The sequence below is a fragment of the Bolinopsis microptera genome, chromosome 10, assembly GCF_026151205.1.
Source record: "Bolinopsis microptera isolate Bmic1 chromosome 10, MBARI_Bmic_1.0, whole genome shotgun sequence".
NCBI classification, from domain to species: domain Eukaryota; kingdom Metazoa; phylum Ctenophora; class Tentaculata; order Lobata; family Bolinopsidae; genus Bolinopsis; species Bolinopsis microptera.
Genome location: NC_087081.1, coordinates 2,796,909 through 2,810,663, shown reverse-complemented (window position 1 = coordinate 2,810,663; position 13,755 = coordinate 2,796,909). Strand labels below are relative to the sequence as shown.

General features: G+C 36.9%; 2 protein-coding genes across 3 annotated transcripts in view; both read right to left on the bottom strand.

The window, feature by feature from the left end:
- Positions 1-13,755, bottom strand: part of LOC134821736 (crooked neck-like protein 1) — a 79,265-nt gene that overhangs the window by 49,430 nt on the left and 16,080 nt on the right. The window contains exons 2-9 of one of the 2 annotated variants that reach the window (XM_063832479.1): positions 4,455-4,566; positions 4,150-4,294; positions 3,859-3,927; positions 3,568-3,655; positions 3,195-3,314; positions 2,911-3,042; positions 2,593-2,729; positions 834-2,410 (exon numbers count right to left, since the gene is read on the bottom strand). In XM_063832479.1, the coding sequence (XP_063688549.1) occupies positions 1,132-2,410; positions 2,593-2,729; positions 2,911-3,042; positions 3,195-3,314; positions 3,568-3,655; positions 3,859-3,927; positions 4,150-4,294; positions 4,455-4,560 (2,076 nt within the window). In that variant the 5' untranslated portion in view covers positions 4,561-4,566 and the 3' untranslated portion in view covers positions 834-1,131. Of the gene's footprint in view, positions 1-14; positions 153-393; positions 646-833; positions 2,411-2,592; positions 2,730-2,910; positions 3,043-3,194; positions 3,315-3,567; positions 3,656-3,858; positions 3,928-4,149; positions 4,295-4,454; positions 4,567-13,755 lie in introns of those variants that run through there. The other variant, XM_063832478.1, reaches the window with a different exon arrangement.
- LOC134821735 (uncharacterized) lies at positions 4,791-12,336 on the bottom strand. Its single transcript, XM_063832477.1, has 14 exons — positions 10,436-12,336; positions 10,162-10,240; positions 9,944-9,990; positions 8,862-8,987; positions 8,294-8,434; positions 8,097-8,171; positions 7,690-7,902; positions 7,355-7,507; positions 7,105-7,201; positions 6,647-6,793; positions 6,359-6,465; positions 6,063-6,212; positions 5,576-5,783; positions 4,791-5,407 (listed from the first exon to the last, which is right to left on the bottom strand). Exons 1-14 carry the CDS (start codon positions 11,435-11,437, stop codon positions 5,196-5,198), a joined length of 2,757 nt encoding a protein of 918 aa, XP_063688547.1. The 5' UTR covers positions 11,438-12,336; the 3' UTR covers positions 4,791-5,195.

The following is a 13,755-nucleotide window of genomic DNA, read 5'->3' as shown; positions in this document are numbered from 1 at the left end:
AACGAATCTCTTACCAGGTTGGCTGGCCTTTGGACACGGCGTCACTGCTAGCAGCACTGTTACCACACTGTACGGTCATGTGGTAGAACCAGCGAGCTAGGTGAGGGTACGCTTGAGAACAGGGACTTGTAGTTAGGCGAGAGAAGAGAACTCTGAAACAGTTAATTAATTAGCTGTTCAACAGTTAATTATTAACAGTTAATTGACGGTTAATAATCAACAAAATTTATAAGTATATCTTACCTTTTACTACCTCCGTATCATATTCGTTAACATAAAGAATAACCTTTAAAGTTTAACACTCTGGGATTATGTCAAGAGATGTCTTGCCAAAGAATCGAAATATATTCACCCAAAAATAAATAAATGGAATAATTAAAAATTTAATCCCACCTGTCCTCATCAGATTTTGTGTTGCCCAAATAACTGAAATTACCAAAATGTTTGTTCAGAACAACCAGGCTTTCAGCAGTGTTGGGATCCTCTGGTATTTGCATAATCTTGGTTTGGAATGTTCTGGTATTTGGAGTGAACAGAGAGAAGGTTCTAGTCTGGTTAGCAAGACTTTTCTTTTGATGTTGGATGAAGGTTAGACGAGTAGTTGATCTGATAAGCTGCACAACACTACATCTCATGTAACCGCTACTAGGTGTTAATTGTTATGTTTTTTAGTAAGGGGGGGGGGGGGGGGGGGGGGGTAGTAAATCACATGTTTGATTTTATTTATGTTTTTCAATGAACAAGTATGTGATGTTGTAATGGATATAACAATTATACGGATGTTAAAGCCTCGTAAAATTGTCTAAATTTACGAAAACAAGCCAATAGCATGATCCAAGATCGTAATTTCGATGAATAAGACTATCATAAATAATACTCTTAAACAATAAATAACTAAGAACGTAGGAAAGTTATACAAATTCAATAAGCTTCAAATAAAATCTGAATTATAAGTCAGTTAAAATGTTCTGTATTTCGTCCAGTTAAGTCTGATGTTCATGGTCATATCAATCTTATACTCAACATGGATCACTGTATCCGGTATCTGGGGAATCTTGATAAACGTCTCATGGGAAGCCACATCATCATCGAAGTAACAATCGAAGATATTGTCACAACTTAATGAAAACTTCAATCATCTGCTGCATCTTCATCCTCCTCATCATCCTGGTCACTGTCACTATCGTCATCATCCTTCTGCTTCTTCCACGCTTTCGCCATCTGGAGGAACTTCAAGTTGGAAGAGTTAGCCTCAGTATCAGGGAAGATATAATCCCAATATTCCTCCCAACCACCCTCTCCACCTTCCTCCACATCGATCTTCCTTCGTTTCTTCACTCTTCTCGGCATCTTCTTCTTTATTTCATCCTGTGTTTTCTCAGTGCCGTGTGTTGTCTCGAACTCTCTCCAAGCTTCCAAACAAAGTACCCTCTCCTCTTTCTGCGTGTCTGATTGTAAGGATCCGTCCGCTTCTTCGTAAATCTCACGAGCTTTCTTCGTATGCTCGATACTCGCCTCATAGTTAGCAAAAGAGATCCAAACTTTGACGTGTTTGGTTCTTTGAAGGAGAGCCTTGTACAAAGCTCTCACCCGGTCATGCTCCTCTTCCTCAACTTCAAAATCAATGTAAGCTTTCCAAAGAATCTCCGGCATGTCTAGAAGAGGCTGCTGAATAGCGAGGTTAAATATAGCCCTTGCTCGATCAGTGTCCCCTAATATGGTCTCAAGTTCAGCAAATTTCATCCACGTGTTACAATTTGACATGTCGTGTTCGAGAAACTTCTCGTAGATTTTCCGACATCGGTCGAATTCTCGCATTTGTAGTTCCAGGTCGATGTAACCCTTGAAGAGTTTTGGTTTGGGACACTTTCCGATGGATGTGCCCAAAATTTTTCTGGCACCATCCAAGTTCTTCTGTCGGATCTCAAACTGTGCGAACATGAGCCATATTTTACCGAATGTGAACTTTTTGTGTGGCACAACCTCAAGGCAAGCTTTGTAAACCTCCCTCGTTTTATCCACGTCCTCTGCTTCAAGTTCTTCGAACAGTGCATAGTTTATCCACAGGTAAATATACCTTCTCCAACCTTTCTTTGAAGCAACAAGAGGAATGTTAGCAATAGCACGCTCGTAAGTATCTCTCACATCATCCAAACTACCATCAGCCTCCAGTAATCGTAGTAAGTCAAACCAAGCATCATAATTTAGAGGATTCTGTTTAATCTCAGTTTCGTACTTAAACCTTCGTTTGTTTATGATGACATCCTCGATTCCTCGGCGATCACCAAACTTTTTCTCGAATATCGAGTACGATTTGAAGAGATCAGGACATTGTTCTTTGGTTAGTTTCTCAAGTGCGTATTTGTAGATAGCACGTGCGCGTTCTGATTCTTTTTGTCCCTCTTCAAACCTATATAGTATATAAGATAATGTTTGAACACAATATTTATCTTATTAAATGTTTTCTAAAAGCTTCAACTCCTTAAATTCATAAATCATACGTCCAATAATTTCTATAATATGTCCAAAAACTGACAGATTATATTTGAATTGTCACTAAGATTTATGTACTGGTATTTACTGACAACTCACTTAGCAAATCCAATGAAAAGTCCCTCCTCCATGTATTCCTCCCCGAAGAAGTCGACTGCTCGCTCGTACACCTCACGCGCTCCCGCTACGTTACCATGTTTCTCTTCAAACTTTGCAAACTTTATCCAGTTCTTAACCTGGGTTTCATTTACGTGGACTACTTGTAAAATAATGAGAATCTTACAGTAGCAAGAAAAGTAGATGTATTTATAATTTTGATGAACGCCGCAACATTTATTGGATAAGAACATGCATTTTATCACATATTATTATATTTCGATCTTCGTTTAATTATCATTGCGATTTTCTAATGTTTACCGTGGGGTGTACCAAGACAAACTTGGTGTAAATGTCTCTGGCTCTGTCAATTTCCTTGTATCTCAGTTCCATGTTAATGTAACTGCTCCAAGCTTGCTCTTCTGGTTCCCATTCCATCCATCTCTCAAATACCTGAAAGAAGATTTATTTAACTAACCGACTAATTGATAACATCGAGATTTCTTCCCTTCCTCAGATCCTAAATTATTGGGAGTTTATTATAAATCACGTCATAATATCACGTGATTTATGGTTGCTTTAGTAGCATAATATCACCAAGTTACCTGTCTGGCTCCGGCTATGTTCTCCAGCATCTCCTCCATGTAAGTATACTTGTACCAGAACTGGGAAACACGAGGCATCAGCGTCACTGCTCGGTCCCATATATTCCTTGCGTGGTTTACCTGTGAGGTGTGTATAGTTAGGAGCTTTAAAAATGTTATCATGTCACGTACAAAGAATATCTGGACGAAAAGAATCTATCATAATCATTTCATTTATATTCAAAATGAGACAATTCATCGTTATAATATTATACAGTTATGCCCGATATATTTCTCTATTCGTACTTATAGCAGCAATAACGATTTGTCAATATTGTTTGTGGATCAATAGCTTTCATGTCACAATTATCAAGGTTTTAAAGTAACATCTTACCTGCTTGTGTTTCATCTCCATCTCGGTGTATTTGAGCCACATGGGAACACAGCGGTGATCTACATCCAAGGCTCGTTCGTACACTGACCTGAATACATTGTCGTTTATAAACCGATTAGTAGATAATTGATTAAGGGCCTCTTAGCGATAGAAGGATAACCAAGTCGGCAATTTTAGCTGTTAGTAAGAAACACAAATGAAACAGACTATCCACATAGTGTGAGTATTCTTTTATGATTGGTTAGTTTGTGTCACGTGGTGTGCTTACTGTGCTGTGATTGGTTATCCTACCTGGCACGTTGGTATTCCTGAGTCTCCTCCTCCCACCTTGCGTATTTTATCCAGTTCACCATTACAGCCCTGCGAGAAACCACTGTAATCCCCACCAGTAATCCAAGTTGTACTTCATTTACAAGTATCAGTTTGTGTTTAAAAAATAAACTAACTGTAAAATAAAATTTTAAAATTTAAACTTAGAGCTTGATCAAAATATTTTAAAGCACAATTTTAATCATGTAATTTCAGCGCCAAACCATAAACTAAAACAATCTGGTATCTAATATCTAATATCTAGATACAGACCTATTCTTCCTGATATTATCCTCGAACTGTTTTCTCTTCCTCATCCTGTACTCAGCCAGTTCGGTTGGATCTGTTATCTTCTGTCGGGGAGGCGGTGGTACAATTTCCAGCTGTCGCTCCTTGGCTTCTCTTAGAAGCTGCTCCGCTGTAATTAATTAATTAGTTAATCACTTTAGGTCGATTGATTGAAGGGCGCAAAAAGTGACTTAATCCTCTAACAATCAGGCTACTGGCTGAACTTTTACTTAAAATATCTAAAGTGAAAGAGAAAATGAAAGTGAATGTGAAAGTGAAAGTGAAAGTACCTGTGATCTGGATGGGGGCTGGGAGCTTGTTCTTGACCTTGCCCACATGTTTGCCTCCCCCACCAGTCCCGGTGGGACCCGACTTAACGTGAGGTGCTTCTGACATAGTCCGCTACAATTATACAGAGATGGTAAATACATTGTATTTAGGTTATATTTAGGTTATATAATATATAAAAGTCAATTTACATGCAGTAAGTAAATTGAGTCCCAATTTTATTTGAAAACATTTGAAGCATTAATGTAGATACAATTATCAGCTGCATTTCCTAGTTTGTTCTAACTTTCTACGCTTTTTTTCATCGATTACTAAATAAGAAAAAAAAACACGATAGCTATAAAATAAAATGGTAACTTTGTAAATATAATAATACCATCTGTCTGCTAAGCAATTTATAAAAGACTGCAACTGTCAAGTGTCATATTTTCTTTCGATGAACAATATTGTTAAAGATACATTTCCCGCGATAAAGTTAAACTTATTTCATTCGCTTAAAACTCGAGTTAAAAACATTTTTATAAGAATTTTGAATTTGGTTTTGACAACTTTTGCAACTTAAACCATCACTTGCACTTCAGAAAATACTCGTACAAATGCAGTATTTAGCAGAGCTCGACGCTCGTTTAAAAATGTAAACGCCACTAATCTTTAAAAAACATGAAACAACTGCAAAGATTATAGTATTAAAAATCAAAACTTTACTGATACATTGATCCAGAAGAGACCTATAATTAGCCCTTTCAATCTGCACCTCTTTGAGTTTGAGGTTCCGGTAAATGCAGCAAAAATCCTTTCAATTTAAATGGATTAATTGGAGTCCTGCCGGAGGTTTTAGTTCCGGTAAAATCAAAGTACCGCTGTAGGAGAAACTGTTTGTGAGGTAGCAGGTTCCGTTTTGACATGTCGTCAAATAAGTCTTGTAAAAGATAGACGACTATCTTGCTTTCAATCTCTGAAAATAAAGTTATTTATTCAGTAATTTTTTATTTATTAATAAAATTTGATAAATTCACGGGCTGGTATTTTGCTGAATCGTCGAAGAAAAAATATAAATTTTAAACCCCTCAATTTAATTGTGTATGCAGTATTTCAGAATTGAAAAATAATGCTGTTTCCAAACCGTTCAATTTAACCGGAATATCTTTCGAGTTCTTCTCATTAGCCAGCAATGCACCAATATACCGATACACTGCTCCTAGGTCGGGTACTGCATCAGCTTCTGAGGTGTCACCGCTGGAGGACATTGGTTGTGAAGTGTGCTCACCACAGGAACTGAACACGTCACCCAGCACACTGTTCACTGCCTGGTCTCCTGGCACCTCCGGTACCTGGTGGGGTGTTTATAAGTTTATAGTGTGTTTATAAGTTTATAGTGTGTTTGTTTGATGTTTATAGTATGTTAAACTGGAGGTGGCATTGTGTTGGGAGGTGGTTATACTAGATAATAGATATATGTGTTAAGATTTAATTATACAATTCGTTTGTAGTGACTACAGGAGCCCTGTTACTTTAGAATTAGAATCGTAGCATCAGCTCGAAAAACAGAGCTACGGTACTCTGTTTTTAACAAAAGTAAAAACGACTAGGATGAACTAAATTTAAGTCACCTTTGACCAGGACTGAAGATTTTTAGCTACAAAACTCTGATGGGGTGAGAAGTGAGAGGAAGTAGTCTGACTAGTCTGTTGGTTTACGCTGTCTGATTTGCTTATTGAGTCCACCATCGGTACGGGTGGGGCTGGGGCAAGCTTTGGTCTCTGTGGAGAGGTATTTATTTCAGGGGGATTTAGTATTTATATTTCAAGCATTCTTTCTAAAGCTAGAAGAGGATTAGGAAAAGAGATCATTATCGGTTATTAGCTCAGATTATTCTAATTCAAGATAATTAAAAAACGCAACAAACCTTGTTAGATTTCAGCTCAGTGAACGTTTTTGGTGAAGGAGGTTTTTCTTTACCAGACGCTTTTTTAGCACCATTTTTTATCACCAATTTAGATTGAGTTTTTGGAACTGAAAAAATAAATCACATAAATAAGTTTGATGCATAAATACATTCGATATTAATTCTACTATCATAGCTCGCTTCTCCTTATTTTGGTGCCGAAGTTGAAACGTGCAGATTAACTTAAAAATTAATAGCAAAGTACGCTTGTTCTAACACGTGACGCTGACACGTGCCACTGACACATACCAGGGGTCTCTTTAGCCGAGGAAGTTCTGGATCGTCTTCTTTCAGAAAGGGGCACGTTCTCATTATTACAAACATTGTGTCTTTTCGTCGTCTTGATTTGGTTTATGTTGCTCACGAATTTGTCAAGTTGTTGTTTGTTGTATGTACCTGAGTTGTTTGCATGATTTACTACAATTTATCAGAATAGTTTTGTAAACAAGGCGAGATGTGGCTGCTCAAAACAGTGATAAGTATAAAGAAAGTAAAAGTAACGTAAAAGTAACGTAAAAGTAACGTAAAAGTAACGTAAAAGTAACGTAAAAGTAACGTAAAAGTAACGTAAAAGTAACGTAAAAGTAACGTAAAAGTAACGTAACAGTAACATTTATGACGTCACATCATCACAGATCTCTACAAAGTATTATCACACTAGAAACCTGAAATTTAATATATTTGAGCTTGATAAATGTAAGACTCACCATTCAAAGCGGGATCAGTTGTTTTATTAATTTTCATGACAAATATGTGAAGGAAATTCTTTATATCTCCTTGGGATCTTTTCAAACTTTGTGACATCTGAAACGAATGTGATAAAAATGTAAATTTAAATACGATATTGTACAGTTTATCAAGGACGACACGGACTCCACTGCAAGTTTTAAAATAATATCAGACTTTTTGATAAACATTGATATATCAGATTGTAGTTATAATAAATGAGATTCTGACCGATTTCCAATCATAAGATTGTGTCGCACTCTCTCGTAGCAATAACAACAGGCGTTTGAAGTCCTCTAGACTCCAATGTTTACCATCAGGAAGCTCCTCGCAGATGAAGCTTTGTAACGAGTACCGGCCAACTACCACATCCTTATCTGCTAGCTGGAAGAGAAGAAGTTACGTGGAGCTTGTAATATATGTATTTATAATTATCTAACAAAACTATTAAATACGTGTATGAGCTCGGATTGCAACATATATTATAATGCCGGGAAGGGGGTTCAGGACTGAGGAGTGGGGTGGCACTTTTATTCCTCCTTTCCATACAACTAAACTAATCCTACCTTTACATTCACAGCTTCAAAGGGAGAAGAGGTATCAAACCAGACGTTAAGATCAAACTGAACAGCAACCTCTGTCCTGAACTGATCACCACAAGTAGATAACTTGAAGTCTGCTCTAGTGTAGTGTTTTTCCACGTAAAGCTTGATGACTCCGTCTCGGTTTTTTGTTGGGAGACTCATTATTTTACCGACCATGCCGCATTTCGTAATTTTCTAAAATATATAGTTTAAGTTGGTGGTAACCAGTGATTAGTGATTACGTTATGGAACTTTATCAATACATTGAAACTTAAATAATGAAGTAATTCAACATGCATATAGATCATAATTGTTCATGGAATAATGAATTATAATTTCATAACGATCATTCATATGAGAGAAAATATCATCACCAATGCAACCCAAACCTGTGGACTAAACGTTGACGGAGGACTAGCTATCATAGGTAAATGCCTATCTTTGACATTCCGTGATTTTTTTCTCTGAGGGGGGCAATACACTTGGTTAGTATGTAGTTTAGGGAGGGCCATATTTGCTTGGATACGTGACAGATTTGCAAAAAAGTAACACTTAAGAAACAATAAATTATAAGACTTAAGGAAACCTGCATCCCATTCAATTTTGTGTTCTTTTCATTCTTCAGGTTGGTGTCAAGGGGAGCAAGTTTGACTCTCTTTGCTTCTGTTTTCTTGGTTTTGCAGTTTAACTCCAGATCAAAGAGGACAGTTTCCCCTCCTACCATTGGCTATAATGGGATATAACAAATTGAGTATTGGCTGTATTCTGTTCTGTACTGCAACACTGTTGATCCATTACATTTATTTTAACTCAAATTTTGAACATCCGATATGTTCGTTAATGTCAGAGTCTACCTTGTGTTGGTATATCATAGCGATCAGTGTGTTCTGTAAGTCTGTTTTGGTAGCCATTGTCATATTGATTATGTCAATAAATCTTATGTCTTGTGCAAGGTTGAATTTGTAAAGCCTATCTACAAATTGAAAAAGTAGCTAGCCCTGTGAAACTACCCTTACAATTTGATCATCAATCCATGAAAAAGAGGTGGATGGACATTGCATGGTTTATGTTAATTTTCTAAAAGCACATTAGTTGTTGTAGGTATAGTCAAGGGCTAGCTACTACCGGCATATTTACTGCCTAGTTACACTAACAATTTCCAAAGCAGTGAATGGAACTGTGATAAAATCGTCATTTATCTCGCAGGAAATAAGACCCAATGAGTCACCTTCTGGGACCTTTACGACTGTGCCCACGACATCGGATCCAACATTTAGATACTGCGGAGTAAGCTGTGGTGATATTTGTCTCTCTAACGGTTAAATCTGCTTATGCAAAAGTTCAGAGAAGTGGTACAATAGTTTGTTATGAGAAATTGAAAACAAGAGAAATTCTAACTACTTCTCCCAACCAAACTATTTCAAAATCCAGGTATGATCTATAAATACATTGCACCCCATGGCAGGGTTAAGCAACTTAAAAGCAAACTTTTGTTGATTTTCAACACTACTTTGTAACAAATAAAATGAGTGACAGGATGGATTACTGAGGGTGTATAAGATGATATGTATGGACCCCAATTTCCATAGCCTATTTGAGTTCTCATAGTGTTCCTGATATTTTTCCCTAGTACAATAACTGCAGTGTTTTTATAGGCTGTTAGTAATCCAGAACTTGCTACCAAAATTAAAGATTATTTCAGTGGGCACATTAGCCCTGCTAATGGCTTTGAAGTATGTTCATGTGATTGTGATTTAGCCCAGTCATAGTATATTTGTTGCGGTCATAAGTTCAGTCCCAAGCGAGGTGCAATGCTTGCTTTTAGTCAAGCGGGGTGCAATGCTTGCTTTAGTCAAGCGGGGTGCAATGCTTGCTTTAGTCAAGCGAGGTGCAATGCTTGCTTTAGTCAAGCGAGGTGCAATGCTTGCTTTTGTCATAAAGCAGACAAACAACAGGTTTTTAATGTTTCACTCCTTGATGCAAGGAAAGTAAGAATCTTTACGATTTCATTGAATGTGAGATTCTTTCTTGCACAATTCTGTAACATCCTATTACAGAGTTCTTCAATGGGATGCCATTGAAATGGGTTTTCGCTATATTTCCAGAGTCCTTTATGTGGATTTGTTTCACTAGATTTCCACAGTCTTTGGGTCGTAATTCTTGTTTTTTGCTTTGCAATCCAATATCCAGCTATTACGAAAACTTTCGCTCCAATAAATTTCTTACACTCCTTTACCTGTATGTCCTCCTCCATGTTTTTGGTTTGCTCTGGATGTGTAACACCTAGAACATTTAGCGATAAATGTTTTCACCTATATACAACAATAAAGCCATTCTTAGCAAACACTTGAGAAACAGGTAAGCCTAACATTAACAAAACAAGACAGTTCAGAGCTTCTAATTCTCAAGGTGGTGATCTACACCATGTAATCAATAACATGATTATAAACTTACCACTTGCACTCTCAGTCGAGTTTCTTTGTTGCTGATTAAATTTTTTAATGGACTCTGCGATTACTTCGTTCTGCTCCTCCTGAAAAAGACAAATATAAAAGACAAATATAAATCATACAGCATAAAAATCATAACATAAATTATAACATAAATTATCCATGATGAATTAAATAGAAGTGATACAATAGTTAGTTGGTAAAAGATCATACCTATTATTATATGGTTTTAATAAGAACAAATCTAAAAAACAATAACTGAGTTTTGGTGCACCTACTTTTAACGAATGATATTGAATTTGTTCGTCAATAGTCATCTCTGAGACGCTTTTATTGTGAAGGACTTTAATTTCATCAGCCAGGGTGAGAATAATACCACCAGGGTTAGGGGCACTGGTATCAAAGGGCCCACAACCAGTAACTTTAGCAACAACAAATTCACCAGCAGCATGAACAACATTAAATGTTACTGCCACAGTTGACCCGTTATCCTGATAAGGTAACCCATAAGTCTCCGACCCAATCACCAAGGGAAAAATTCTAGCTGGTGCTTTTATATACTCAGGTAATCTTAAAATGGCAGTTCCGGTAGGACACTGCAATGAGGGGTCTTGTTCAGATGGTTGAAAATTGCAGTGACTTTCCCTGGATACCTCTGTAGAATCTGGTATGAAGTCTGAGTCATCAGATAAAAGTTTTAGCAATGACTCAGGGTGATACAAAATGTCTGTATCTGAATTTGGATGTATTTGTGATGAGGCAGGGGAAATAGTTTGAGGAAATGAGCTGTTGGAGGGAGAAATTGTTCTAGACTGACATGGATATGAATTGTTGGGAAAATGATTCACATGAGTTCCAAAATTAGTTCCAACATTGTTTCCTGTATTAGGATGATCTGCAACATCATATCCATTAGAATAATCTATTTGAGCAGTGGAACAGCTTGGGGTGGATAATGCACTTAAACTTGGAGCGCTGGTATTCTCATAATTGAAAGTGTGTTGAGAATGTCTTTTGAACACAGTGGCACTGGAATCTTCTCCTGGAGTGGAAGAAGGCAGAGAGACAGGCTCCGAATATTGTTGGGAAGGTGCTGCTGTCAGAACTGTAGAAGAACACGAATATTTCTTTTCCTTTTTGATTTCATCAGACAGTTTTTTAAGTTCTTCACTGATGAGAGTAGATGATCTGGGCATTGAAAAGCCTTTTAATGCCTGGGCAAGACCTCCAATGAGGGAATGAACATTTTTGGGTCCTTCCATGTGAGCAGACTTTGCCATCAAACACAATCATAATCACAACATCCTAATAAGTGAGGTTATTAATGCCTCTAGTTAATTCAGATTTATTGCCAGACTGTTTACAAATATTTAATAGAATTAGAGAAATTTCACCATCTGGTGTGTAAACGAAATCTAGTAAAACCTTCAAAACTGTTTCTACTCTTCCCTGTCCTCAACAATTTGTCTCCTAGGTTAATAGTGTACTGTTTACAATAGTTGTCATTAGAACCACCCGTGCACAGTGGCGTATCATTGCATGTTGGCGCCCCCCTCCCCCGCCGAAAAAGCGCCCCCTAGTGGCGAGTGCACCGTCTCGGTTTACGATCTTAGTACTTACTACTTAACTTTAAATGGATCTTTAGGACAGTTCAATCTTAAACTTCTTTATCTTAAAATTGTAATCAGATGTCCATTGTAATCACATGTCAGATAGTGGAGAGTAAAATAAATTTATCTGATACCAATTTATTCTAAACTTCACACAACATCCCTCAACAGAGTTAAACAAGGGGATGTTCTCCTGTAGGGATGCTTCTCACTATAATATAGTTGCTTCTATAAAAACTGTACACTTAAAGTTGGAATGAAAGGATTTAAGAAAGAAATGATTTCTAAAAACAGTGTAAATGATTTTTATTTTTGGAATGTTTTGAATGAAGTTTTTTTAGGGAAAATTGAAGGACCCAGTTATTTAAGCAATAAGGAGACACATAATGAATATCTTTGGTTTCATCCTTTTGTGGCAAAGAAGCGTTTTATAAATCTTTATTCCACTGGGAAGTATTAATGAATTATTTATAGATAATGTATTAGATTTTTTTCTCACAATGTGGAGTGATTAAGTATAAAAATCATTCGATTAATAAGTAGTGCCATTCGGCGAGATCTTTGAAGACCACTGCATAGAATCTGTACTAAAAATATGACAAATCTTCCAGCGCTCGATTTTCACTATATAGTGAAATATGGCAAAATATGCGCGGCGCGCCACAAATTTAATGTTGATTTAATTTTGTGACCATTCTAGGTTAGATTTATTTTAATCAATACATTTTGTTGGCCATTCACATTTTGAACTAAATGTACAAAGTCGACTTATTATATGCTATAAATATATTTATTACATTATATACAGCTCACTGCCAACTGCTGTGTACCGCGATGCACTGCTGGGCCGCGCCGCGTATCAAATAATTCTTTTCACAAGCGATCTTCTATTCGGTAAATTGGCAAAATGCACCACTGTGCCTCGCCGAGCTGCAAAGGATTGGCATTTTGAATAAACTTGCTGGCATATAATTTGTATGCACCTGGCACAAAAGCTATTAGCTATAGCTTGCTGCTAACATACGCATCGGTTTCTTTCATTATTATATTGTGTATAATATTTATTATAATATCGTGTATTAGCAATATTTCACAATTATTTAATTAACGAAACACAATTTTTAAACTATATGTAATGATATCATTTAATGTTAAATTTTGTTGGACACAGGATACTAAGTTTAATGAAAATGTATTTTGATTCCTAATTGATTTAATATTTTTAATTGTGACGCGCACGATAAATACAAAATAATGAATAATAATGAATAAAATTGTCTTTCTTTGTAAAATGTGCAATGAATTAAATTTACTGAGCCCAGGAAATATAAATAGTTAGGGTTGTAGCGCGATGCACTACTGTGTACTGGGTCGCGCCGCGCATCAAATAATTCTTCTCGCACATCGCAACCACTTCGGTAGATCGGCAAAATGCACCACTGTGCCTCACCGAGCTGCGAAGGATTGACATCGTGAATCAATGGTTAGGGTAGGGCCCTATATACTAGCCCAGGAAACCTTACTGACAATTAAGGGTAGGGCCTAACTCAAAAGTAAAAGAGCTACTAGCTTATAGCGACTTCTTTTTTGCGAAATGTTTGACTTGTAAAAATAACGTTTCCCAACTAGGGGGCAATTTAAAACAATGTTACCTGAGGACCTCAGGCTATTATGTTCATATAGAGATTAGGCGGAATGACAGGCTGAGCGCGGCCCAGTAAAAAACAACGTAGATTTTGAGTTATTTTAAAATCGCCAGAAAAGTCTCATTTTGGGCCGATCAAAAGTTTTCAACTTTAACTTTGCAAATTTCTGTTTGCTGATCGGCTAAATTGTGTTATGTGCTAGCCATGCTTGACGATTGAAATGCGCCACGCGTGCAAATGTCGTGCGCGAGCTCATATCAAGCCGTTTGTTGTTGTTTAAATTAAACATTAAACCACCTGTACTTTTTAATAACACGGCCAGTCAGTAAGGTTTGCTCATGG